General features: G+C 62.0%; 2 protein-coding genes across 3 annotated transcripts; one reads left to right on the forward strand and one right to left on the reverse strand.

Annotated features, from left to right (window-relative positions):
* Nucleotides 1–173: 173 nt before the first annotated feature.
* Nucleotides 174–15,477, reverse strand: PLCB3 (phospholipase C, beta 3 (phosphatidylinositol-specific)). 2 transcript variants are annotated; one of them, XM_012665373.1, is made up of 31 exons: nt 15,246–15,477; nt 12,514–12,591; nt 12,185–12,253; nt 11,958–12,098; nt 11,683–11,762; nt 11,546–11,599; nt 11,379–11,454; nt 11,175–11,275; nt 10,403–10,569; nt 10,177–10,323; nt 9,030–9,270; nt 8,765–8,849; nt 8,500–8,686; nt 7,594–7,799; nt 6,652–6,748; nt 6,486–6,570; nt 6,089–6,213; nt 5,635–5,789; nt 5,395–5,556; nt 4,674–4,773; nt 4,481–4,585; nt 4,181–4,272; nt 2,732–2,885; nt 2,605–2,640; nt 2,335–2,527; nt 1,778–1,928; nt 1,622–1,698; nt 1,421–1,510; nt 1,269–1,326; nt 848–934; nt 174–765 (listed from the first exon to the last, which is right to left on the reverse strand). In XM_012665373.1, the coding sequence occupies exons 1-31, from the start codon at nt 15,342–15,344 to the stop codon at nt 562–564; spliced, it is 3,702 nt and encodes a 1,233-aa protein (XP_012520827.1). In that variant the 5' UTR covers nt 15,345–15,477; the 3' UTR covers nt 174–561. The 2 variants fall into 2 exon arrangements, with proteins under 2 accessions (XP_012520827.1, XP_012520828.1); XM_012665374.1 differs by lacking the exons at nt 12,185–12,253; nt 12,514–12,591 and having other exon boundaries at nt 11,958–12,044.
* A 4,760-nt stretch (nt 15,478–20,237) lies between these two features.
* On the forward strand, nt 20,238–22,720 carry PPP1R14B (protein phosphatase 1, regulatory (inhibitor) subunit 14B). The gene is given in 6 exon segments (XM_012665375.1): nt 20,238–20,358; nt 20,361–20,467; nt 20,469–20,750; nt 21,875–21,958; nt 22,255–22,287; nt 22,378–22,720. Coding segments are annotated over 6 exon segments (609 nt in total). The 5' UTR covers nt 20,238–20,324; the 3' UTR covers nt 22,447–22,720.
* Nucleotides 22,721–22,795: the final 75 nt, after the last annotated feature.

Genomic DNA, 22,795 nt, shown 5'->3' on the forward strand with positions numbered 1-22,795 from the left:
ACCTGCAGGCCCTAGGGAGGCAAGGGTGTCTCAAGTTCAGATCCAGCAGCCCTTCGCTGGGGGCCTGACCTCAACCCCACCAATGCCCACAGCTATTTTATGGATGAGAAACAGGCCCCAGAGAAAGTGGCAGAGCCAGCGCCCTCTTACCTCAAAACACACTGCACACAGGGTCCCTGAAACCCACTTTTATTCATGTAAAAAAAAATCCCCAAAGAATAGAGAAACAATGTGACCCCGACTTCCCAGAGCTCCATGTCTCCAGCCAGTGCTCCCTAGGAAGTGCAGGAGACGCCACCAACTCTGGTGTGTGGGTGCCATGGGGGGCACGGCCCGGCCCAGGCCCTTCCCTAGGACTGAGGGCAGGAAGGAGGGCTGGGGGCTAAAGGGGCACCAGGAGGATGAAGGAGGGGGGTTAGTGTGGGATATTCGCTCCAGGTTTAAAAAAATAAAATTTCTAAAGATAAAAAGTTAAAAAAAAAAAAAAAGCATTAGTGTCTTCATCTCCTGCCCTCTGCCCAGTGCCCACCCTGGCCCTGTGGCCACCTCTTGCTCGGAAGTTCAGAGCTGTGTGTTCTCCTCCTGGCTCTCCGAGTCAGCACCAGAGAGGTGCCCGCTGCTCTGGGGTGTGTGACCGTTGCTGGCACAGGCCACCAGAGGCCCGTCCCCCAGCCCCTCCGGCGTCTCGCCCAACAGGCTCCGGCGGACCTCCCGTGGCAGCCTTGCCCGCTGCTCCTGGCACTCCTGGGCCAGCTGGGCCAGCAGCTATGGAGGAGGACGGGAATCACAGTAAGGCCAGGCCGCCCAGCACCTGCCTGCCCACCCGCCAGCCTCACCACGGCCTCACCTGGGGCTCCTCTTCCGCCAGCTGCTGTAGGACCTGCTGCTGCCCCGCCACGAGGCGGTCGTGTCGCTGTTTCTGGGCCTCCTCCAGCTATGGGGGTGGGCAAGGGCTCAGCTGAGGGGCCCTCAGGGAGGGGCCAGGGCCCTGGGGTTCTGGCTGGGTACAGAAATCAGGCGGGTGAAGGCTCCTGGGACTGTGTGGCCAGGGCTGTGAGATGGCTAGGCCCAAGGACTCCAAAGCCAAGGGTACTGCCACAGATGGTTGGCTTTGAATATAATGTGGGCACCAGGAGGCTGTCGGGCCTGGGGAAAGGCTCTAGAAGCCCCTTGAGGGTAATGTGGCACCAGGCCAGGCACCAAGGAGACGGGTGTCTGATGAAGGAAGGAAGGGGGTGGGGCTAGGGTAGCCCATGAGCCTCTCTCACCCGACGGATGGAGTTGACCGACTCGGTGATGTGCCGACGGTTAATCTCTGTCAGTTCCCTGTGCAGGAGGAGCAAGGCAGGATGGGCTCGATGCCCGGGCGCCCACCCTGCCTCCCCGGTACCCGAACGGCTCCCAGTCCCGAGGCCCTTACGCCTCCTTCTTGTGTTTCTCCCTCGTCTTGGCCTCCGAGATACTGTTGTGGCGCTTCCTGTCCAGGATCTTCTGCAGCTCCTTCTTCTCCCTGGAGAAGCCAGTGGGGGCAGAGCAGGGGTCAGCAGCAGGCCTGGGGACTCCGCCCTCCTCTGGTACCAGGGAGCCGCCTGCCCCACCACACAAGATCCTCTGCCTTCACCTCTCATTCATCTCCTTCAGCCGCTTCAACTGAGCGGCATGTGCTTCTAGGACGATCTCCCTGAGCCGCTGCTGAGCCTGTGGACACAAGTAGCCAACGGGTGATACAGGGCTGAGGCCAAGCGGACCCTCCCTCACCGCCACATGCCCCCCTCACCTGTCTCAGGTGCTCCAGCCTCCGCTCAGCCTCTGTGTCTGCCTGGGTCTCCTTCAGCTCCAGCAGACATTGCACTTGTCTGTTCTGGAACTCTTGGTACCGCTTCACCTCTTCCTCCTCCTTCATGTCCTCCATGTCAGCGGCCCCGCCCCTGTGGGGAGACCCCTCTGGACTGATGCTCAGGTCCACCGCCTGGACTTGGGCTGGGGGCGGGGAGTCGGGCACATCCCAGCAGCCAATGGCAGATGCCATCCTGGGGGACCAGGTCTGTTATGTAAACCAGGGGGCCCGTTAGCTCCGCCTGAATGATAGGAGCCTGTTTGGACAAAAAGCTCTTCATGGGGGACATCCAAAGAGGTGTCACTCCCTGGGGGCAGAGTGGACTCTGGTGCAGGAAGCCTCCTCCATCTTCCTTGCACCCCGCCCTCCCCCGGGGATCAAGGAGCAGCCCCTACCATCTCCCTGCCCACCTGGCGTGGGAACCCACGTGCACACACCCGTCACGTTCACATAAACGTTCTCGGCACACACAGCACACAGGCAGGCTGGACACTCACGGGACACCTGGCCGGTGGTGGCACCTGCTCTCAGCCCGGGCCTGGGCCAAGGCGTCTAGCATGCGGCGGGTGAGGGGCACGGCCTTCCGCTGATGCTTCTTGCGCAGCTCTCGCAGGTCTCGCTCGTGCCGGCTGCGGAGCTTCACTAGAGCCTTGTGGCTTCGGAGCTCGTCCAGCGGGGTGGCGGCCACCTCTGGGAGCAGCAGAGCAAAGGTGGGCAGGGTGGGCCAACCTGCAGCCCCACTCCCGCCAGGCGGCCGCACCCCATACCTGAGAGGATGCTGGCGATGAGGTCATCCCGCTGCCCTGGAGAGCAGAGGCCGCCTGTGAGAAGCTGGAGGAGAGGGTGGCACGAGCCACTCCCCTCAGCCCACCCCAGGCCCAGGCCGCATCCTACCTGGGCTGCTGACGGAGGTGCTGGTGGGGGAGGCGGCGGGGCCTGGGGGCCGGCGGGGGGAGGTGTCCAGGGGGCTAGGTGTGGGGGCCAGGGGAAGCTGAGACCCCAGCTGCTGAGACTGGCTCTCCTGGCACGTCTCTGGGCCAGCCTGAGCCTGTGGGGAGAAAGCAGAATGCCGTCCCCCCAGGGCCTCTGTGCTCCGCAACGTCCCAGGGCTCCCCAGCGCCCTGGTCAGCCAGTGTGGCTGCTGGACTCATCTTTAACACAGGGCTGTCTGGACACCCGCATGAAAAATGAGAGCTGTACAAAGTAAGCTTTTCTAAAACCCTGTTCCACATGGGGTGTGGGGACGACACTGTAATGCCAGGCCCATTGCATGCGCTCAAGAACTCCCAGATTGTTCTGGAAAGGCCTGAGCCAGCCCCGAGTCTCCTCCCCTCTCGGTGCCCCCCACCCTTGCCCACAGTTGCTCATCTTCCTTGTTGCTCAGCTCCTGATTAAATCAACGAAGGCAGCGACCGCAGAGTGGGCACCAGCCTCTCCCACTAACAGCTCTGAGCAGCCCTAATTGCAGTCATCTCTCCCCCGCCCGCCGCAGGCCCCGCAGGGACTGGGCCTGGCAATGCTGGTGAACCTCTACTCCTGACCCCTCCCTGCGGAAGCCAGTGCCCTCCGCATAGCTCCCAAGACCCCACATTTTAAAAGCTTCTGTGGCTTCACACCAGCCTAGTGAAGTGGCCAGGAATGCCTGTAGCCCGGCTTTGTGCTGCTTGCAGCTGGGGGAATTCTACCTAGGTCTGATCTGAAAGCCTCTCAAATGCAAACGGGTGGTTTCCATCGCCTCAAAATCCCAAGGCTGCTAAGCCTACTGAGTGAGAGAGACCAGAGCCCCTGCCCCTCACGGCATGGGGGTAAGGCTCAGCGCTGGCGGCACAGAGGCGTAGGGTCGAGGCCTGGGCCAGGCCATTTTTGGGCTGAGCGATCTTACACAAGCAACTCAGGGCCTGAGTGTGCCCATGGCTACACTGGTGATGGCAGCCCCAAACGGAGGGGGTCGGGGGATTAAATGAGCCAAGGAGGTGAAAAGGCGCACGCCAGGTCTGGCAGAAAGCTGGTGCTCAGCATTAGCTTGGTTTTATGTTCTGGTTTGGGTGGGACAAGAAACCAGAAAGGGGAACAGGCCCCCCAGCAGATGGCACGGGTGTGTGAACGCATGAGGCTGGGGTCTGCAGTGAGGCCCTGAACAGTCCAGCCCGGGGCCCGGTGGTGAGGTGGGGAGCCAGCTGGGACGGCGCAGCAGGGACTGCAGGGCCTCCCCCACCAGGGCTGGGCCCAGAGTCAGCCCGCACCCTCCACACCCACACCTACAGCGGTTGTGCCACCAGTCCCCAGGGTGACAGCGAGCCCGCCCTGCCCAGCCAGGCCTGCTCACAGCGCTGCAAGGCTCACCTCGCTCTCCCCAATGAGGGCAGCCAGCTGCGTGGCCCTCTGGTCCATCAGGCTGACGTGCTTAATGGGGTTGATCAGGGCCTCGGCGTAGTCTGTGGGGAGGCAGAGACAAGGGTCCCAGAAACAGAGCCCCCTGTGCCACACTGTCCCCGCGAGCTCTGTTCTCAATGAGGGACTGAAGAACCTGTGCTCAGGTCTGTTCACCCTGGACTGGGGCCACCTGGCTCAGCCACACCCAGGCCCTGGTGGCAGCATCGTCCCCCCACCTGCCCTGCCCTGCCCTGCCCACCCTCAGCTCACCCTGATGGTCATCAGGAATATAATCAGAGGCCTCCGTGTAGATGAGCAGGGCTGGCAGGCACAGCGGCTGGTTGGCCTCGTTCCGCAGGCAGACGTAGTGGTACCCTGGAGGGGGAGGAAGGCAGGGTCACTGGGCCCGGCCAGGTCCCCACACACCACCCGCCGTGCTGCCAAGAGTCGAGCAAGGCCTTACCTGAGCGGATGGCAGAGACAGGCAGGATGCGGTGCCCTACGAATTTGCCACCCTCCTCGAAGGCCGCGATGCGAAGTGAAGCCAGCGTGGGCAGCACCACCTGCGGGCCCACACTGGTGCTGAGCCATGGAGCTGACCCACTGCCACCATGGCCACTGCCACAGCTGACCACAGCCACCAAGGCCGAACACTCAGAGCAGACCCTCGGGTGAACTGACCAACAACTGACCGTCAGTCACCATCACCATTGAGCTGATTGCTGACCCGTGGATGACCAGCAGCCATCAGGGCCCTGAGCCAAGAGGACAGGCAGACAGACCCCCTCAGGGCCACCGTGGGCAGTTCTGGTCATTGCCAGCTTAGAAACTATAGAGTGAGCCGGGAGCCTGGACTGAGAACACCCCAGCCCAGGTCGGGGGCAGAGGCCCTGGCGCACAGGACCGTGAGAGGCCTGGAAGAGCCCGCGGGAGCCTGAGGTGATCTCGGGCCAGTCCCTCCTGCTGGGAGAAGGGCAGGCTGTGTCCACTCCTCACAGGGGCCTACAAGACGTCCTGCGGGAACCCCCTCCCATTCTGGGACATGCAGGGCCAGGGAGGTCCCTTGGTGCCCCCACTTCTTATCCTGGTCACCACCAGTGTGCCTGGGTCCCACTCCCCCATCTGAGCCTGGGCAGGTCTGGGCTGGATCTGCCTGCGCCAGGTGGGCAAGGGGCCAGGCTCACCTTGGGGAAGTCGAAGGGCTCCTCGTCCCACACAGGGTTGAACGAGTTCCCCTGAGAGGTCCGAGTGCGGTACTTGCGCCGCGTGTCCACGGGGAGACCAAAGAGGTCCACCTCCACGTAGATGCCCACCTTCCTGTCGGACAGGAACTGCCCTGAGATCACCTGGGGGGCAAAGAGGGTGAGGTGGCTGCTGAGATTCCTGTCCTCGGACATCCCAGCCTGAGCCTTCCGGGGCCTCACCTTGACCCGCAAGGCATTGGCCACGATGCCGTCCACGATGACCTCAGTGAAGGGGTCGAAGGACTTGTCTGGCCGCCGCATGAACTCGGGCTTGAGCAGGTACCCACTGCGCCCGTTATACTCGAATACACCCGCGTTGAGCTGCATCGCCACGTCTGGGAGTGCCAAGGGGAGGGCAAGAGTCAGGCAGGACAGTGCCATGGGGGGCAGCCAGGGGTCGTCAGGGGCCAGTGGAGTCCAAGGTCCAGGCTCGGGTGGGACCAAATGGCACCAGGGTTCAGATTCAGGAAAGATCAGACAGGTGAGGGGCTGGAGTCGGTCAAGGCTGGGAGCTGGGGTTAGCCAAGGTCTGGGTTAGGCCAGGGACCTGGGATCAGACAGGGCGAGAGGTCCGTTCAGGCAGGACTAGTAGGATCACAGGTCAGAAGTCAGTAAGATGGGGGGCCGGGCTCACCCAAGGTCTGGAAGTTGAGGGCAACGAGCTGGCAGCCCACGTTCCAGAAGAGCTGGGGCATGTAGTTGGAGGAGTCCACGCGGGTGCCCTTGGGGTAGATGCGGCTCAGCTGCTGCTTGTTGTATCTGAGGTTGGCGGTCAGGGGCCACGCGGGTGCCAGTACCCAGCCCTCTGCCGGCCTCCACCTCTGGCCAGGCCCTCCCCTCCCGTGACTCCCACCCCTTTTGGCCGGCCTCTGCTTCTCCCCTGGAGATTTTTCCGGACTTGCCCCGGCCTCAGGCAGGGGTGTGGCAGGGCCAGAACCCTGCGCAGGTGGCGAAAGTGGGAGCAGAACGTCTGAGCCGGCCTCTGAGCATCCCGCCCCGGCCTGCCTGCCCGCAGCACCTCGGAAGGATACTCCACAAACTCCATGGGGCTCTTGGTCAGCTGCTCCATGGCCTTGGTCTCCACGAAGGATGACATTTCAAAGCACTTGTTCCTCTCTGGGGAGTGGGCAGTGAGGGAGTCAGGCCCGGCAGGAGCCCGCAGGCCAGATCCCACCCCCACCACCCACCCCCACTCACTTCGAGCAGCCTCAAAGGACTTGAACTTGACAGGCTCAACATAGTTGACTAGCGTCGACATCTCCTCAGTGGCGTTGACCTCGCTGCTGGCTGTGCCCTGAGGCCCCAAACCCAGATCAACAGTGCTGTCCCCGGCACCAGCAAGAAGTCCCCTCGCCTGCCCCCTCGGGAGGGAGCTGCTGACCCTCTGCCAGCCCTGCGATCCCGCTACCTCGGCTCGGCCCGACAGCCTCCTCTCTGGGGCCCCTCTGACACATCCAGGACGACCCCTCCCCACCCAGTTCACCTGCTGCCTCCTGGCCGCTCCTCTCCTCCCTGGTTCTCAGACGCTGGAACCCCTCACCCAAGCCCAGGGGTTCAACTGCCCAAATGCACGTGAGCCCCAGATTTCCATTCCAGCCATTCGTTCCAATCACCTTGCCATCGCCTCCTGGTGGCTCAGGAGCCTGGAACCCTGCCCACAGCCTCTCCCACTCTGGGCCCCTCTCAAACCTGACCTCATAGGACAGCCGGATTGGCCTTTTCTGTGCCACTCCTCACAACTCCTCAACACTCCCCACGGCAACACTCCCTCGTCTTACCCTGGCCCTCCCTCCTGCACACTTTGGCTCTGCCACAGGGCCCTTGCACGTGCTGTTCCCACTTCCTCAGGCCTGCTTGTCCCAACCTCCTTGCCCAGGTCCCCATCCTCCCCCAGTTCTGCACCCCAACTCACCCCTCCCCAGCCCATATCATGAGCATAACCGTACACTTGTTTCCCTGCCTGTTTACCTAAGACCCCTCCTCCCAGCATCACACACAGACACTGAACCCCAGGAGGGCAGGGATGATGTCCATGGTCAGACCAGCACCCAGGGCCGTGCCAGAGCACAGTGGGTGCTAGCAACCGCTTGGGAGGGGAATACATGCTACCACCCCCACCTTCCCACCTGTGGGCCTGACCTCATCTGTGGTTGGCTTTTTAGGGTCTGTCTGCTCCTCCTCATCCTCATCTTCCTCCTCATCCTCACGGTCAGCAGGTCCAAAAGCATCGGGGCCCCGGTTCAGGCCCTCCTCACCCAGAGACTTCCGAGGCTCTAGGCTGAGCTTCTCCAGCCCTAGCTCCTCCCCGTTGCTCAGGCCTGGGCAGCTGTCTGAGCTGGGAGACCCTGCAGAGGACAGGGCCACCAGGGGTCAGGGGTCAAGACCACACACAGATGCTCAGGAAGCCCAGAAGGGTTATTCCCAGTGTGTGTGGAGGTGACTCAGTGGGGCAGTCAAGGGGTACTCTCAGGGCAGTGTGGCTTGGGGAGAGGTCAGACGGTATTAAACCCAGTGGGAGTTCAGAGGTCACAGGTGGAAGGTGAAGGTCTGGAGTTATATGGAGCAGGGAGGGAGACAGGGTGGCTCAGAGGGGTGAGAAATCAGGAAGTGAGCTATGGCAGCCTTAACAGTGGGGGTAAAGGATGACATGGTGGGGTTACAGGTCAGGGATCAGCCAGCCATAGCCAGTGAAGGGGCTTAGTGAAATCAGCAGTCAGGAATCAGGTGCAAGAGGGACCTCAATAAAGTGAGAGGTCAAAGTTTAGCTGAGATTATAACCAGCGTGGTAGGGGCCACAGGACGGGGTTGAGGTCTGAAGATCCCACCCAAAGTCGGGGATGTGGGTCACTGAGGTCATAAGTCAGAATTCGGAGCAGCAACCTGGTTGTGGGAGGCTCTGTGAGGCGGGACTGAGCGGTCAGGAGTCGGGGCATGGCTCAGTGAGCTGTGTGCCTGAGGTCAGGGGTCAGAGGTCCCTGAGAGGTGGTGAGTGGCTTAATGGGCGGGGCTGGGGGCGGGGCTGAGCCAGGTGGGAGGACTGGGTACCGAGCTGTGGGGAGGAGGGCTCCGTGGTGGCGGAGCTCTCGCTCAGGGCCGAGTTGCTCTGCTCCAGCGGCCGCTTGCGCACGGAGCTGCTGGGCGCGCCTGTGCTGGGCCGGTGCCGCTTCTTGTTCTTCACCAGGATGCGGCCCATCAGGTCCTGAGGGCTGGGCAGTGGGACGCCCGGGGCCAGCTGGGCAGGCCCGGGCAGGTCAGGGTCCACCGGGCACCCCCACCCCCACGTCCCCACCCCAGCTCCAGGCCCCCATACCGGATACTTGTCCAGTGGGTCGATGAGCAGTGCGTCCCCAAAGATGGAGCGGCAGTACTCGGCCATCTTGGCCTGCTGCTTTGCCCTGTGGGGCCAAGAGCAGAGGTCAGAGGTTGCTGGGGGGAGCTGGGGTCCATAGGGCAGGTCAGAGGTCACAGGGTCAGTGGAGAGTCCCAGGGTTGGAGGTCCCCAGAGCAATTCCACAGAGCCATGGTGGGAGTGCTGTCCCTGGGTCCATCGGGTCCCCGAGCCAGGGGCCACTCACGAGTCCACGTGGTTCTCAAAGGAGAGGATGACGGGGTAGGGCGAGGTCTTGAAGGCGGTCTCTGCGATGGCCTCAAGCACGTCACGCAGGGGCACCTCCGTGGTCATGGTGAAGCCGTGGGTAATGAAGGGCTCCTCCTCGGGTGGGCGCCCCTTCCACACATCCAACTCCACGCAGCGGCAGCCCCACAGCAGCGCCTGGCGGTACATCTCCACCGACGAGGTCCCCGCCAGCTGCCCCGCTGGGGGCGAGGCTCCGTCACCATGGCTGCCCGCCAGCCCAGCTCCACCCAGAACCAGGCCATGCTGGGGACGCAGGGGCCCCTGTGGCAGCCCAGTCCAGCCCCAACACACTCTGTCTAGCCAGCTCTAATCACTCTTTAATTCACCGTGGAATTTCCCCCAAAGTCCCCCAGGGCAGGCCATGTGCTGCCTCCAGCCCCCGGTGCCCACCCTAAGTGGGCACAGAGCAGGCATCTGCCAGTGCTCCGCTGGGTGGGTTCCTCCTCCAGGGCTCAGACTCTCTCAGATGAACACCCACCACCCACCAATCCCACCAGCCTGAACCGGGGGAGTCATCCCCACACCCACTATAGCTCCCCAGGACCCTGCTGATCTCTCCCTCTCCTCATGCCCTCTGCCACCTCTGCCCTGGCACAGCCTCCACCACCTCCCCGCGGAGGACCGGGGGCCCTCCCTGCCTCCAGTCCGATCTCCACAGAGCACCTGGGGTTGTCCTTCTAAAAACATACCGCGTCACATCACCTCCTCTGCTTCAGACCCTCCGCAAAGCCCTCCCTCCCTCTCAGGATAAACCCAAATGCCTTCCGTGCCCCCGGCACCCCTCTCACCGTGCGTCAGCCTACTCCCCATCCCGCCCTGGCCTCCTCTTCGCTCCTTCAAATCACCAAGCAGTCCTGCTCCAGGCCCCCCTGCAGGCCGCCCCTCCACGGCCAGCTGTCGCAGGCCCCAGCCCTTCCCCAGGGAAGCTTCCTGAGTACTGAGGCATGCCAGGAAGCCCTGCTCCTGGGGGTGGCTGGCTGCTCCCTGCCTGCTTACAGGCAAATGAGCTGAAACAATTGCGCCCCAAGAGGAAGGGGAGCAGGCCAGAGGGCAGAGGTCACAGGCACCACCCTCCCTGCGCTCACCTGTGAGATAGGTGTTGTGCGAGGAGTTGATGAAGTAGGCGCTCAGCGGCTGGGTCATGTCTGCACTCAGATCCAGGGCTTCCAGGGGCAAGATGCTGTTCTCCTCACCTCCCAGGTAGCGGCTGAAGCCCTCCATGGACATCTGGTCTGGGGTGGGGGAAGGCAGGGTCAGCTGGGGCACCTCCTGCCCACCTCTCCACCTGCACCCACGCTGCTGGCTTCGTACCTCGCTCCAGAAACTGCTGGTTGGGCTCATACTTCTCAATGAGCAGCCGGGCCTGGGAAGGCCGCAGAGGCGGGTACAGAACTTCGTTGAGTCTTGGGTCCCGTTGCTTCTGGTTGATAAAGTCCATGAGCTGCTCCAGGGTCATGTATGGCTTACCCTTGGAACCTCTGGAGGAGCCGGAAGCCAGGTCAGGCTGGAGCCTCAGCATCCCCCACCCCCATGCCAAGCCCTCACCTGGGTGAGGGCGTCGGAAGGCCTGCTCCTGGATCTGGCACCCACTGAGTAGGACTTGGGGCAAGTTATTGCCCTCTCTGGGCCTCAGTTTCCCCTGCACGGACAATGCTGGCTACTCGGCATTGTCAAAGCAGCAGACAGAAGTGGCACTGGTGTGAGCAAGGGCTTTGAAAGCTGCCAAGTGCTCGACCCATGACCCTGTGCTTCCAGACCCCAGACCCAATCTCAGCTCTAGCCCTCACTGGCTGTGTGAGGTCAGGCAGGTCCCACAGCACACCTGAGCCTCGGTTCTCATCAGCAGAGTGGGCTGATTAAACCAGCCCTGGCAAAAGGTTGGCCTAGCGCTCTCTGTAACAGCTGCCAGAAACAGTGGCTGTGAGCAAGAGCACATCGGTGACAGGCTCCCCACCCGCCACACCCAACCCTGTCACTCCGGGACCCAGCCACCAGGTCCCCTCCTCCTCACTGGGTTGCAAGGCATACTGAGCAGAGGCCGGACAGGGGGCATGAGGGCTGGGAGGGGCCCAGCCCTGCTCACATCTCCAGTAGGATCTTGTCAATGTCTGGCCGAAGACACAACTTGTTAAGGAACCGCTCGAAGATTTCCAAGGAAAACTCATCGGGCCGGATGGACTCACTCTAGGGGCCAAGGAGAGTGGGGTGAGACCCCAGGAGCAGGAAGCCCCAGAAGGACGGGTGCCCGCCACGACGCCCCACCCGCCCCTGCCCCCACCCCACACACCCGGTTGAAATTGAGGCCACAGGATTCCAGCGCCGTCTCCACCCGCTTCTTGTCAGCTGAGAACATCTTCAGGATGCTGATGCAGGCGAGGGGGCAGGGTCATTGGAGGGGCAAAGGCCACCAAGGTCGGGGCAGTAGAGAAGGTGCTGAGGGGAAGGGGTGCTCACTTCTTGACCGGGATCCGTCCGTCCTGGTTCACTTGTAGCTTCAGCTTTGTGTATCTGGGAAGGCAGGTGAAGGGGTCACGCCCTGGGAACTGCCACCTGAACCCCCGACGCCCCACCAAGGGCGGCCCGGGGCTCACGCTTTGCGCAGAAAGGTGTTCCGGGAGGCGTTCTGAGCCAGGATGTTCATAGCTAGCTTGAATAGCTCCTCGGACCAGACCTGGGGGGTGGCACACATGGGGAGGCGGTGAGTGGGACACGGAGCAGGCTGGCCTGGCCATAGCCCAAGCCCAGACCTGGGTCTGATACACAGTAAGTCAGAGAGCAGCCCGGTACACGACAGATGCTCAGTAAGTGATGGCCGATTGAGCAAATGAGGCAGAGACCCCTGGCTGTCTCCTGGGCCCCAGCCCACCTTGGCCGTGTCGTCCTGCACAGCCATGAAGTTCAAGAATACTGTGTTCACTGGGTCTGGCCCAGCCACCACTGTCATCAGCTTCTCCTCCAGCCGGGCATCAGGGCCCCCAAAGCCTAGCACTTCTCGGATCTTGGGGTCCTGCATAGGTGAGAGCCAAGAATTAGGAGGGGCGTCCAAGTCCCCATGCCATGATCTGGTCTTTAGACTTGGGCCCCATCACTCACCTTGGGCAGGCGGGCATAACGACCCGTCCGAGTGTCCCTGATGGAACTGATGTCCAGTGTATCTACCTCCTGGGGAAACCAGATGCTGGGGTGGGTCTGAGAGGCTGCAGGCTGAGAGCCGGGAGCCCCCAAGCTCCCCACCCAGGCCAAGGAGTGGCCACCCCCTGGCTACAGCCCCAGCCTCAGCCCCTGTCCTTAGCACTTCCTATGTGGGAAGCCGTGGGAGAGGTCGGCCAGCAGCTGGGCCCCATGGGCAGGGCAGGGGTGTGGAGCAGGCACGTGGGGCAGGGCCCTTGGCCTGAGCAAGCTGCACCAGCGCCTGCCCTCACCATGTTGGGTCCCGTCCAGTACAAGAAGAAGCCATTGGAGTCTACACGCAGGGTCACCAGGTTCCGACTGGAGGTCTCCTGGGGACAGCACAGAATAGCTGGGGTCAGGGAGTAAGGGCTACAGCCCAGGCTTGGGCCTGGGACCCCTTCGGTCATCCACCCAGTGTTCCTGCCAGTAAACTAAGACAAAGCCTTATCCAGCCCCCCGGTCTTCCGCAGCTGCCTACAGCCCTCAGGACAAAGCCAACGCCCTCAGCGTGACATTCAGCGCCCACAAGTTCTGGTCCCAATGCCTCTCCCAGCCTCACCTCCCACTCGCCTAAGATGCTGCCACATGGGCGACTACCTACCCTCTCCCCATCTCCCAGCTCTTGCCTCACTGTCCCCTTTGCTAGGATGTCCTTTCCTTCCTTCTCTACCCACGAAATCTGACCCACCTCCAGGGAAGCCTCCCTGACCCCCACCCTGGGCTCAGTTTCCCCAGAAGCTCCGTGATGGTTGGAGCCCCCGATAGCCACCTAGTTAGCCCACTGTAAAATGTTTATGGGATGAAAGCACAGGGTTCAGAAGTCTGACCCCCACAGCCCTTCTGCATCCCTTGGTACACCATGATGACTGGCCACCTCTCAGTCTGCCCCAAGGTCCATTGTCACCATCCTGCACCTCCTGGGATCCTCCCGTCCTCAAGACTCAGCCCCACCTCACAGAGGCACAGAGGCCCTCAGCAGGGACTCCCCCTGGCCTCGGGACTGGGCAGCAAGCTCTGTCCTCCTCAAACAGCCTTGCAGCTGGCAGGGGCAGGGAAGTGTGTGCCAGCCCCATTTTCTGAGGAGAGTCCAGTCCCTGGCACACTCCCAGGGCCACCCCTGTGACTTGGGAAGCAGCCAGAGGGGGTGTGAAGGGCTTAGACTAGGCCAGGGCATGAGTAACCAGGTGACCACAGGTAGAATTCTCCTGCCTCAGGCTCCCCCAGCCAGAAGAGGACCCCACCTCATCCTGAGTGCCACCCCCAAAGTGCTACTGTCTGGTAGACAATACCGTCATCATTAATACAACAGCTCACACATACGCACGCTGCCCTACTGTGTGCCAGGTACAGTTCCAGGCACATAACATGTGTGAGCCCACTTAGGCCTCCTAACAACCCTACAAGGTACGTGTTGTCGTCATGCCCATTTTACAGATGAGCAAAGTGAGCATGCTCCGTAGCTTGCCCAAGGTCAAGAAGAGGAGCCAGGACTTGCACGCAGGCAGTGTGGGTCCTGTGACCTGGGAAGTGGGGAAGCAAGACTCCTGCTAGCCTCCCGGCTCCTGGCCTCAGCCACACCCCACTGTGCGGCCAGGGTAAGTCTCTACTTTCTAGACCTCAGTTTCCTCTTCTGGAGAATGGGGATTGCACCGGCCCCACCCATTGCAGGTTTTGCTTACAAAGGATGGGAGTTGATCGGGAATAGAAGGGACAGGAAGCCCCAAGTCCCACTTCAGTGTGCTGATGCCCATCCCCAGACCCTCTGGTATTCCCCACCCTGCCCTGAGTCTGAGGCCCCCCAAGAGTCAGAGGAGGGGGGAGTTCTGTGAGTACTGCCCCCAGGGCCCCTCCCTCCCCAGGGGCCTGGCCTTCAAAAGCAGCCCAGGCCCCTCTCTCCAGCCCCAAGCCTTTGTCAGCACCCCCACCCCACCCCAGGGCCCTCTCCCTGTTCCCACTTCCTTATTTGGGTTTATCACGCTCAAAGGAAAAGAAGAAACTTTTCCCTTCAGGGCGGCCTGTGGGGAGGGGTCTCCCCTGGCCCCTGGGGCGCCCAGGCACCCCTCTTCACACACCTGCCACTTCAGGCCACGCCCCCAGCCCCTCCCCCAGCTCCCACGCCTACCCGCCCCACCCAGCCGGAAAGGAGCCCAGAGTCTTCCAGGCCTGTGGCCTGACTGGGAAGGAGCTGCGAGGAAGCTCTGGCAGGCCTGGTGGAGGCCCCGGGGAAGGAGGGGCCCAGGGGGCAGAGGAGGGGGACAGGACAGGCGTGGGTAGCCGCAGGTGAGGGCCCCAGCATCTGGGATACACCAGAGTCAGAAGAGGTAGAAAGGGGGGGCACAGGATTTATTGGGGTTCAAAGTCCTGGGCTAAGGAGTGGGGAGCAAAGTTCCCAGCGATGGAGGAACTTGGGGGGCAAAGTCTCCACTAGGGTGTGAGTTGCTGCTCCCCACCTGAGCAAGGAGCTGGGCTGGGATTCAGAAGCAGGGTGAAGGGGTGCAGCCAGAACAGGGTGAGAAAGTGATGAATGGAAGAGGATTGTTCGAGCTGGAGCGCCGGCGAGAGCAGGGTCCCAGAGGCGCCCACCCAGAATGAGGATGCCCTGAGCCAGACTGGCGGTCGGGGTCCTCCAACCAAGGAGCGCAGTGCGGGGCAGGGGTCTGCGGACCAGGCCAGAATCGGAGAACCAGAATTAGCCTGGCAGGGAGTGGTGTGAGGGGCGAGTGCGAAAAGGGGGGAGCGGGATTTATTGGGGTTCAAAGTCTCCGCGCCAAGGAGTGGAGAGCCAAATTTTCCAGAGCTGAGGAATTGGGGAGGACAAAGTCTTCATTACCGGGAGCACTGGGGACTCAAGTTTCCGGAGTGCGGCCAGGCTGGGATGGGGGCCGCCATGGTCAGGCGAGGCTGGGGTGAGGGTCCCCGGCGTCTAGTCGAGCTTGATTGAGGAGTCCCCGGATCCGGGCGGAGCACGGGCCGCCGCGCTTACCTCGTCCCATTTGATGAACTTACTCCCGCGCCGCAGGGTCTCCACTACGGTGGGCGGCTCCAGCTGCAGCGTGTGGACACCCGGCCTGGCGCCCGCCATTGCCGGGCCAGGGGCGGGTCAGGGACCCACGGAGCCCCGACGGGGACCGACGGCGCCGCTGCTCCCTCCGCGCGCTCCCGCGCGGCCCGCTCCGGCCCCCCGGCGTCAGCGCCCGCCGGCCAGTCTGTCCCGGACCGACCAGAGACTCGGCGGGGCCCGGGCGGGGCGGGGCCCGGGCGGGGCGGCGGGCAGCCCCGCCCCCTCCCACCGCGTCGGGCCCGCCCGCCCCGCGTCGGCTCCCCCTGGCGGCCGGGGCGGCGACTGCAGCCGGGGGGATTGGGACAGGGGTACCTGGACGAGTAGGGGGCTTTGCAGAAGGTCCAGCAGCACCTGATTCTTCGGGCCTGGGGTGGAGGGAGGGCGCTGGGGCCGGGGGTGTTGTGGGGGTGCAGCTGGAGGGACTGCGTGTAGAGTGCGCTGCTTAAGGCGGACCGGGGTCAGCTCGCTGAGATTTCTGAGAGACTGGGTCTGGGGTACTAGTGGAGGGCAGAACTCGAGCAGGGGGTCGCAAAGCCTGTGCCCCACCCCGCTACTGTCGCACTAGATGAGTACAGGAAAGGCCACTCCCACCCCCCATCTGCCCTCACTTCGCCTCACAGTCTCTGGCAGCAGCGCTGTCCCCCTCCCTGGGAGCACTTAGCAGGCTAATGGGCCTCCCGCCGGCAGGCGCCCCTCCCCCGTCCCCAGCCCTGGGAGGCCGTGCGCCTGCTACCTCCTTTGAGGACCCAGGCATGCTGCCCTTCCAGAGCGGGCTCTAGAACAGCCCACTTCTTGTGCCGGAGACCCTCATGACTGGAGCCTGTCTATGTGAGCCTCTTGGCTGAAAACTGCCCAGGGAACGCTGGTTGTCTGCCCAGAGGGGTCAGAAGCCTCGTGGGTGTCCCCAAAGGAGAAGGGTTGAGGAGGGGCTCTGCGGTGCCTGGCCCACAGCAGGTGCCCTGAAATCTGTTCCAGGGATGGGAGGAGGGGAAGGCGCATGGGCACTGGGATGGGTGGGGGCTGCAGCCCCTCCCGCAGGGCTTGGCTGGGGGGGGTTCCTGCCTGGGGGCCCCTGTGGGAGCCCCCCCAATACAGAGGCAGTAGCAGCAGCAAGTTTAAAGTAGAACTCATCCAGAGGGGCCAGCCAAGTCACCTAGAAACCCAGAAAGAGATGGAGCCGGTTCTGGGGGAGGAGGGTCAGGCAAGGAGGAGCTGCCCTGCAGGCCCCTTTGCCCCAGGCTCTCAGACCCCTAGAGGGATCCCTGCCAGGCCCTGGCCTTCCTCCAAATCCCCACCCACCGTGTTTGCCACCAACTCTAACCTAGTGAATCTCCTTGCCTTTGGCGGTGGCCCTGTGGGGTGTGATTATTATCTCCACTTGGGGCCCAGAGAGGGGAAAGGGACTTGCCCAAGGTCACACAGAGTTGTAGGAGGATTTCAACCCTCCAACTTCCTGCCTCCACTCCCTGCCCTTGAGGAGACGAAAAAAAGGGGACAGGACTTATGATCATCTGATCCTCGTCCTCTCCCACCAGGCCACAGAGCCATACTCCTCAGAAACCCAGGGACCCCCAAACCTTATTGGGAGAATAGAGCCCTGCAGGGCAGAGATTGGCCTCTGCTCCCACAGGCCTGGGTTCAAGTCCAGCTCTTGCTAGCGGCAGAACCTAGTCCCTCTGTGCCTCAGTCACCTTGTCCAGAAGTTAGAGGTTATCAGAGAATAAATAAGCAAATGGGTGGGAGATGCCACTCTCTCTTCAGGCAGCTGGATATCTGAGTGCATGTGGGCACATTAGGGAGGAAGGAAAAAAGGGCATAGTTCAGCTCTGGGGCAGGGGACCCTGCCAGCCTGTGCAAGGGCTAGCAGAGCCTGGAGTCAGGGCCTGAGCTTAGGGGGTCTGCGGGCAGGGGTATTTCACAGAAGCATTGGGCAGCAGGCTGTTGGGAAAAAAACAGGATGGAAGCCTGTTTCCTGGGCCAGAGCCTCTTCTCCTCACCACCCTTGTGTCTCCAGAGGCAAGAGCAGTCCCCATTAGAGGGCTCCTTCCTTCTCACTTTCTTCCAGCCTTAGTAATGGAAATAGGGTTTCTCAGCAAGCAGTAATGGTGGAAAGAAGACTGTCTTTCCGGCCTCTACGCTTGATTGAGGGAGCAGTCTTGGCCCATAGGACCCTCCCCAGGGCCTTTGCTTCAGGGATGCACTCTCGTGGAGGCGGGGTGAGACCTGGGAGGGGTGAGGGTGGGAGGGCACAGCACAGCCCCAGGCTGAGAGGATGAGGAATAAGCACACTCCAGTCAAGAAGGGCTCAGGCAGGAGGTCTCTGGCTGGGCACAGGCCCCAGAGCACTGAGCTGTTTCCCCTAGCCACGGGGAGGTCAGGATCATCAGCCTCCGGGAAGAGGCTCAGGGCAGGTGAGTGACTTCCCCACAGCCTCTCAGCCTACTGGGCAGGGCCAGGACTTGAACCCAGTTCTCCCACTCCAAGGTTAAGGTCCTGTGCAGGGCAGCTGAGCCTCCAGGAAGGCTGCAAGTCAGCATGCCCATCTGCACCAACTGTTCTCGGGCTGGGTGGCCATGGGAAGGGATGGAATGGACAGGAATTTGGGTGTGCCGTGGGAGTGGAGGAGGTGGAGAGAGGAAGAGTCAGGAAGAACACCCTGCCCAGAGAACTCTCAGAGGGGTACCCTGACATTTGGACATGACTGGAGACCTTTACACCAACCCTGAGGGGAGGAGGGACAGGAAGATCCAGATCAGAGTCAGGGTCATGGCATCTTGGAGGCAGAGCTGGGACTGGAGGTCTTCGTGGCCTGCAGGCCCCACTCCCACAGCAGTTGCTGGGCATTAGGGGCTGTTGAGTGTGAGTGTGTGTCCCCTCTAATCCCAAGGCCCAAATGAATGCTCGGGTTCAGAGAGAGCTGACCTGCCCTTTGGACCTGTGTAAAGTGAACCTCCCATGAAGCCAGGCTTGGAGCAGGAGGACAGGGCTCCTAGTGGAGAGGGTGGGTCCTGCCTAATCACAAAAGCAAGGGTCAGCCGTTCCCTGGCCCCCAGGCTGGCTGAAGGAAGGCTAAGGCCAGAGGAGGGGCCAGAGAGGGAGGAGGCATCAGCTCACTCTACCCTCTCCTGGACTGGGCCCTGTGAGCCCCCCTCCCACCCCTCATTCCCAGCCTCTGTCTTCTCTTCGATTCTTCTCCCCACTGTAGGGTAAAGGAGGAGCCTAAAGTCCTGGGTTCAAGTGTGGATGCAGCACCACCTGTGCCACCCTGGGACAATCCCAACCCTTCTCTGACCCCACCTGCTACAGATGGCTTCTCCCTCCAGCATCAAAAGAGAGGGTGTCTGTGAGAGGCTGGAAAAGAAGCACTGCCTCTCAGATCCTGAGACCCTGTTTGGAACACGTAAGCCTGCTGTCCATGGACACATCCCAGGGAAAGCTGCACAACCTTGCTGGGTGGTGTCCACGGGAGGTGGGGGGATGAGTAAAGACTTTGTGTCAGGGGTTTGAGTCACACAGCCTGGCTTCAAAATCTCAGCTCCCCTTTTATCTAGCCATGTGACTTAATTAACCTCTGTGGTGTAGTAATTGAACTTTCCACGCATTTTCCTGTTTAATCTCTGCCACAACCTTCTGCGGAAACAGAGGCACAGAGGAAGCCATTGACTCTTTCTTTCAGTCATTTGTTCAATCAACCCAGCAACCGACTATGAGCCTGACATAGTTCTAGGTGGTGGGTTCAGCAGGCACCAGGTAATTTGCCCAGTACAGGTGGGTTTGAAGACCAGGCAGACTCAAGCCTGGGCATCAGCAGCAAACAAGGTTCACACAAGTCTCTGCCCCATGGAGCTCACAATCTAGAAGCAGGAGACAGACAATAAACAATGAATGAGAAAATTTAAAGATGCAGAAAATCAAATAGGGTGAGGGAATGGGATGCACAGTCGGCTTAAGAGAGGTGAGCCAGTGTGGTACGAAGGACAGAGGAGCTGCAGGGCGAGGATCTGTGGGAGATCCAGTGAGTGCGGTGTCCTCGAGGTGGAACCGACTGGGTGGGGGTCCCAATAAACGCTCATTATGGGCCAGCTGTTATTATCACCTTTATTATAAGGAGTCCCGGGTCCCCCACTTCCCAGATGTTTGTACACACACCAGTTGCGGGGCGCGGAGGGCCGCATCCAGTGGTGGCAACCCTTGGGATGGTGCCCCAACAAGTTTGCGCTTCCGGGCTCGGGCTCCGCCGTGGGGGAGGGGCAGCCATGCGGGGCCGGACCCACGAACTACATTTCCCACAATCCCGCTCCCCGCGCCATCTTGGCCAGTGGGCGGTGGCTACCTCGGGTCTGGCCCTTCAGGCCGGCTGGCTGGCTCTGCTTTACCCCCAACTCGTGGGGGGCGTGGGACCCCACCAGCTAGGGCGTCTGGAGACCTGGGCAGCTCCTGCCCGCCTTTTGCACTCCTCCATCCCCGGGAGTCTAGTCCACGTGCTGGTCCGCGCGGAGAAGCCCGTTCGCCCCTTGCTGACCAAGGGGGGGAGGATCCAGACATCGGGGGGCCCCCATGGGTCCTCGCCAGACCCTCTCCCTACATGTAGTGTCCACTCGCCTCCATTCTCAGATGGCTCCTATTCCTGCCTCAATGAAGACAGAATGAGGAAGGGTCTAATGAGCACTAGGCTGCAGGTGGGAGCGCAAATTCTGGTACTGGGAGCTTAGAACGCCTGGGTTCGGGGCTGGAAGGTTATTTAGGGGGTTGCGGACTGCCAGGCCCAAATCCCTGCGGACTAGATCCCCTCCTAGTCCTTGCTTGGGGGCGGGGTGGGGGTGAGGGACCCGCAGCGGGGCTGGCCCTTTAAGGGGGTGTGGTCGGGGGGCGGAGGAAGAGAGCGAGACAGAGAAAGCGGCTTCGGTGGCGGCGGCTCGGGCGGCGGCCGCGGGGGACAAAGGGCGGGCGGATCGGCGGGGAGGGGGCGGGGCGCGGCTAGGCCAGGCCCGGGGGCTCCGCATGCTGCAGCTGCCCCCGGGCGCCCCCGCCGCCGCCCTCGCCGCGGAGCCGCGCGGAGCCGAGCCCCCGAGCTAACCCGAGCCAGCCGCCCGGAGCTAGCCGGCGGGCGTCCCGGAGGCGGCGGCGCAGGGAGGGGCCCGACGCGCGCACGTGGCCCCGGCGGCCGCCATGGCGGACAGCGGCCCTGTGGGGGGCGCGGCGTTGGCGGCCCCTGCCCCCGGGCCGGGCAGTGGCGGCCCAGGGCCCCGCGTGTACTTTCAGAGCCCTCCTGGGGCTGCAGGTGAGGGCCCAGGCGGTGCGGACGATGAGGGCCCAGTGAGGCGCCAAGGGAAGGTCACCGTCAAGTACGACCGCAAAGAGCTACGGAAGCGCCTCAACCTGGAGGAGTGGATTCTGGAGCAGCTCACGCGCCTCTACGACTGCCAGGTGTGTTTCTCACCCAGCGCCGACACCCTAAAATTGGTCCCGAGTCGGTCCGCCCGGGAACCCCACTGTGAGCCCTCCTGTCACCGGAGTCAATGGGCGCTCCGCTTCTGCGCGCTCCCCTCTGCACTACCCGCCCCCAATGTATGCTCTTTCTTGTCTGACCTAAGTCACTTTTATCTTTTTCACTGCCGCAGACCCTGTTTCCCTCATGTCACTCCCCAAGTCAGTCTTGGTGTCCTCCAGAAGTGTCTAGGGATAGTCTGGGCCTTGGGCAGGAGGCAGGGGGCTAGCCTGGGCTGGCAATGAAAGGAGGTCTAACCTGCCTAGTGCCAGCGAGCTTAGACCTTGGTTAGAAGGCGCTAGTGTAGTTGGTGGGGGCTGTAAAGGGTCGCGGCTGTTCTAATGAGCTAGCCCGAAGTTCCATCTTATCATGCGGGCAGGCTAGCCCGCTCTCTGGGCTCCGGTTCTCCACCCCATGACTCCCTGGTTGCTCAGATGGTGACTCAGGCCCCGGGGGGCAGGGTGGAAGAGTGGGCTTGCCCTGTGCTGCCTATCCTAGCCCAGCCCTGGAATGCAGCTGGCTCCAAACAGGGTAGCAGCGTCCCCGGGGGGCGGGGTGATGGGCACCCCCTCCCTCACCAAAGCATGGGCTCTTTGTTTCCCCTTTACCAGGCCTGGGTCCTTCCCACTGACCCCTCACCCTTTACTTCCTCCTCACTCTTGGGAAGCTGTGACAGGTGTTTGGGGGAGGGGTGGGGGGTGTGATGAGCTAGGACAGCTGGCCTCACCAGTGCTCATCTCACTGGTGAGATGGGGGGCCCGGATGTTGGGGAGACACATCTGCTGGGTTCCCAGCCCAAGGTCCCCAGTCCTGGCCGTCTGGCCTTGTCTGGCACCCTGGGTGCCCACAGGCAGTGACAGGAAGCTCCCCCCACACTGGGCAATTTGCCTTGGCACGAGCCTGATCTGTTTTCTTCCTCAGAGCAGCTGCCGTTGTCTGCTGGGCAAAGAGGGCTGGGCTCGTCCTGAGGTGGTAGGCAGGGACCTCAACCCAAGAGCCGCTCTCCCACCCTCTCTCCCAACTCAGGCCCTTGTCGCTCCCTCTTCCCCCTCCCCCACCCCAGGAAGAGGAGATCCCAGAGCTGGAGATTGATGTGGATGAGCTCCTGGACATGGAAAGTGACGATACCCGGGCTGCCAGGGTCAAAGTAAGAGGGGCTGAGGGGGTACCTTGGTTGCAGGGCTGCCTGGAGGCAATGCCCTTGGGAAGCAAGGCTGTAGAGCCTGGCCTTTGGTCTGCATCAGCCAGCTCTGTGACCATGAGCCTCAGTTTCTGCCCCTGACAAATGGGGCTAATGCTACTTACCTAGCCATGTGGCTGTGGCATCTCCTGTGCCTTAGGGTGGCCCCAGTCCCTTGGAAGTGGGTATAGGTAAACTCTAGTGAGTCCCTGAGAATTCACTGTGTACTCATCCCTCCTCCCCCTCCCCCCATGCCCCACTAGGAGCTGCTGGTTGACTGTTACAAACCCACTGAGGTAAGTGGTTCCCCCAGAGGGTGGGGTAGGGGAGCCCAGGCTCCTGTCATCTTGGGGTCTGGTCTCCCTAACATCCACCCTCCTGTCCAGGCCTTCATCTCTGGCCTGCTGGACAAGATCCGGGGCATGCAGAAGCTGAGCACACCCCAGAAGAAGTAAGGGTCCCCGACCCAGGTGAACGGTGGCTTCCACAGGACAATCGCAGCCCCCCAACCTCGTAGCAACAGCAATACCGGGGACCCTGCGGCCAGGCCTGGTGCCATGAGCCGGGCTCCTCGTGCCCCTGGCCCAGGGGCCTCTTCCCCCGCACCCTCAGTTTTCCATTTTTGGGGTTTTTTATTGTTATTAAACTGATGGGACTTTTTGTGTTTTTATATTGACTCTGCGGCGCGGGCCCTTTAATAAAGCTAGGATTTGCCTTTGGTGCAGCTAACAGGCTTGGCTGGTCTCTTTTAGGGGGGACACACTGCTCTACAACTGCTGCCAGCTCAGCTTCTCCCCAGGTGAC

Source organism: Propithecus coquereli, unplaced genomic scaffold, assembly GCF_000956105.1.
Source record: "Propithecus coquereli isolate 6110/MARCELLA unplaced genomic scaffold, Pcoq_1.0 Scaffold120, whole genome shotgun sequence".
NCBI lineage: Eukaryota > Metazoa > Chordata > Mammalia > Primates > Indriidae > Propithecus > Propithecus coquereli.

Excerpts from the sequence above, each read along its gene's own strand:
- PLCB3 (XM_012665373.1), bottom strand. The coding sequence starts at position 15,344 with ATGGCGGGCGCCAGGCCGGGTGTCCACACGCTGCAGCTGGAGCCGCCC. Across the intron at positions 11,455-11,545 it reads GGACGGATCCCGGTCAAGAA|CATCCTGAAGATGTTCTCAG; the intron begins GTGAGCACCCCT and ends CGCCTGCATCAG. Across the intron at positions 7,800-8,499 it reads GCCCTCCTCCCCACAGCTCG|GGTCTCCCAGCTCAGACAGC; the intron begins GTACCCAGTCCT and ends TGTCCTCTGCAG.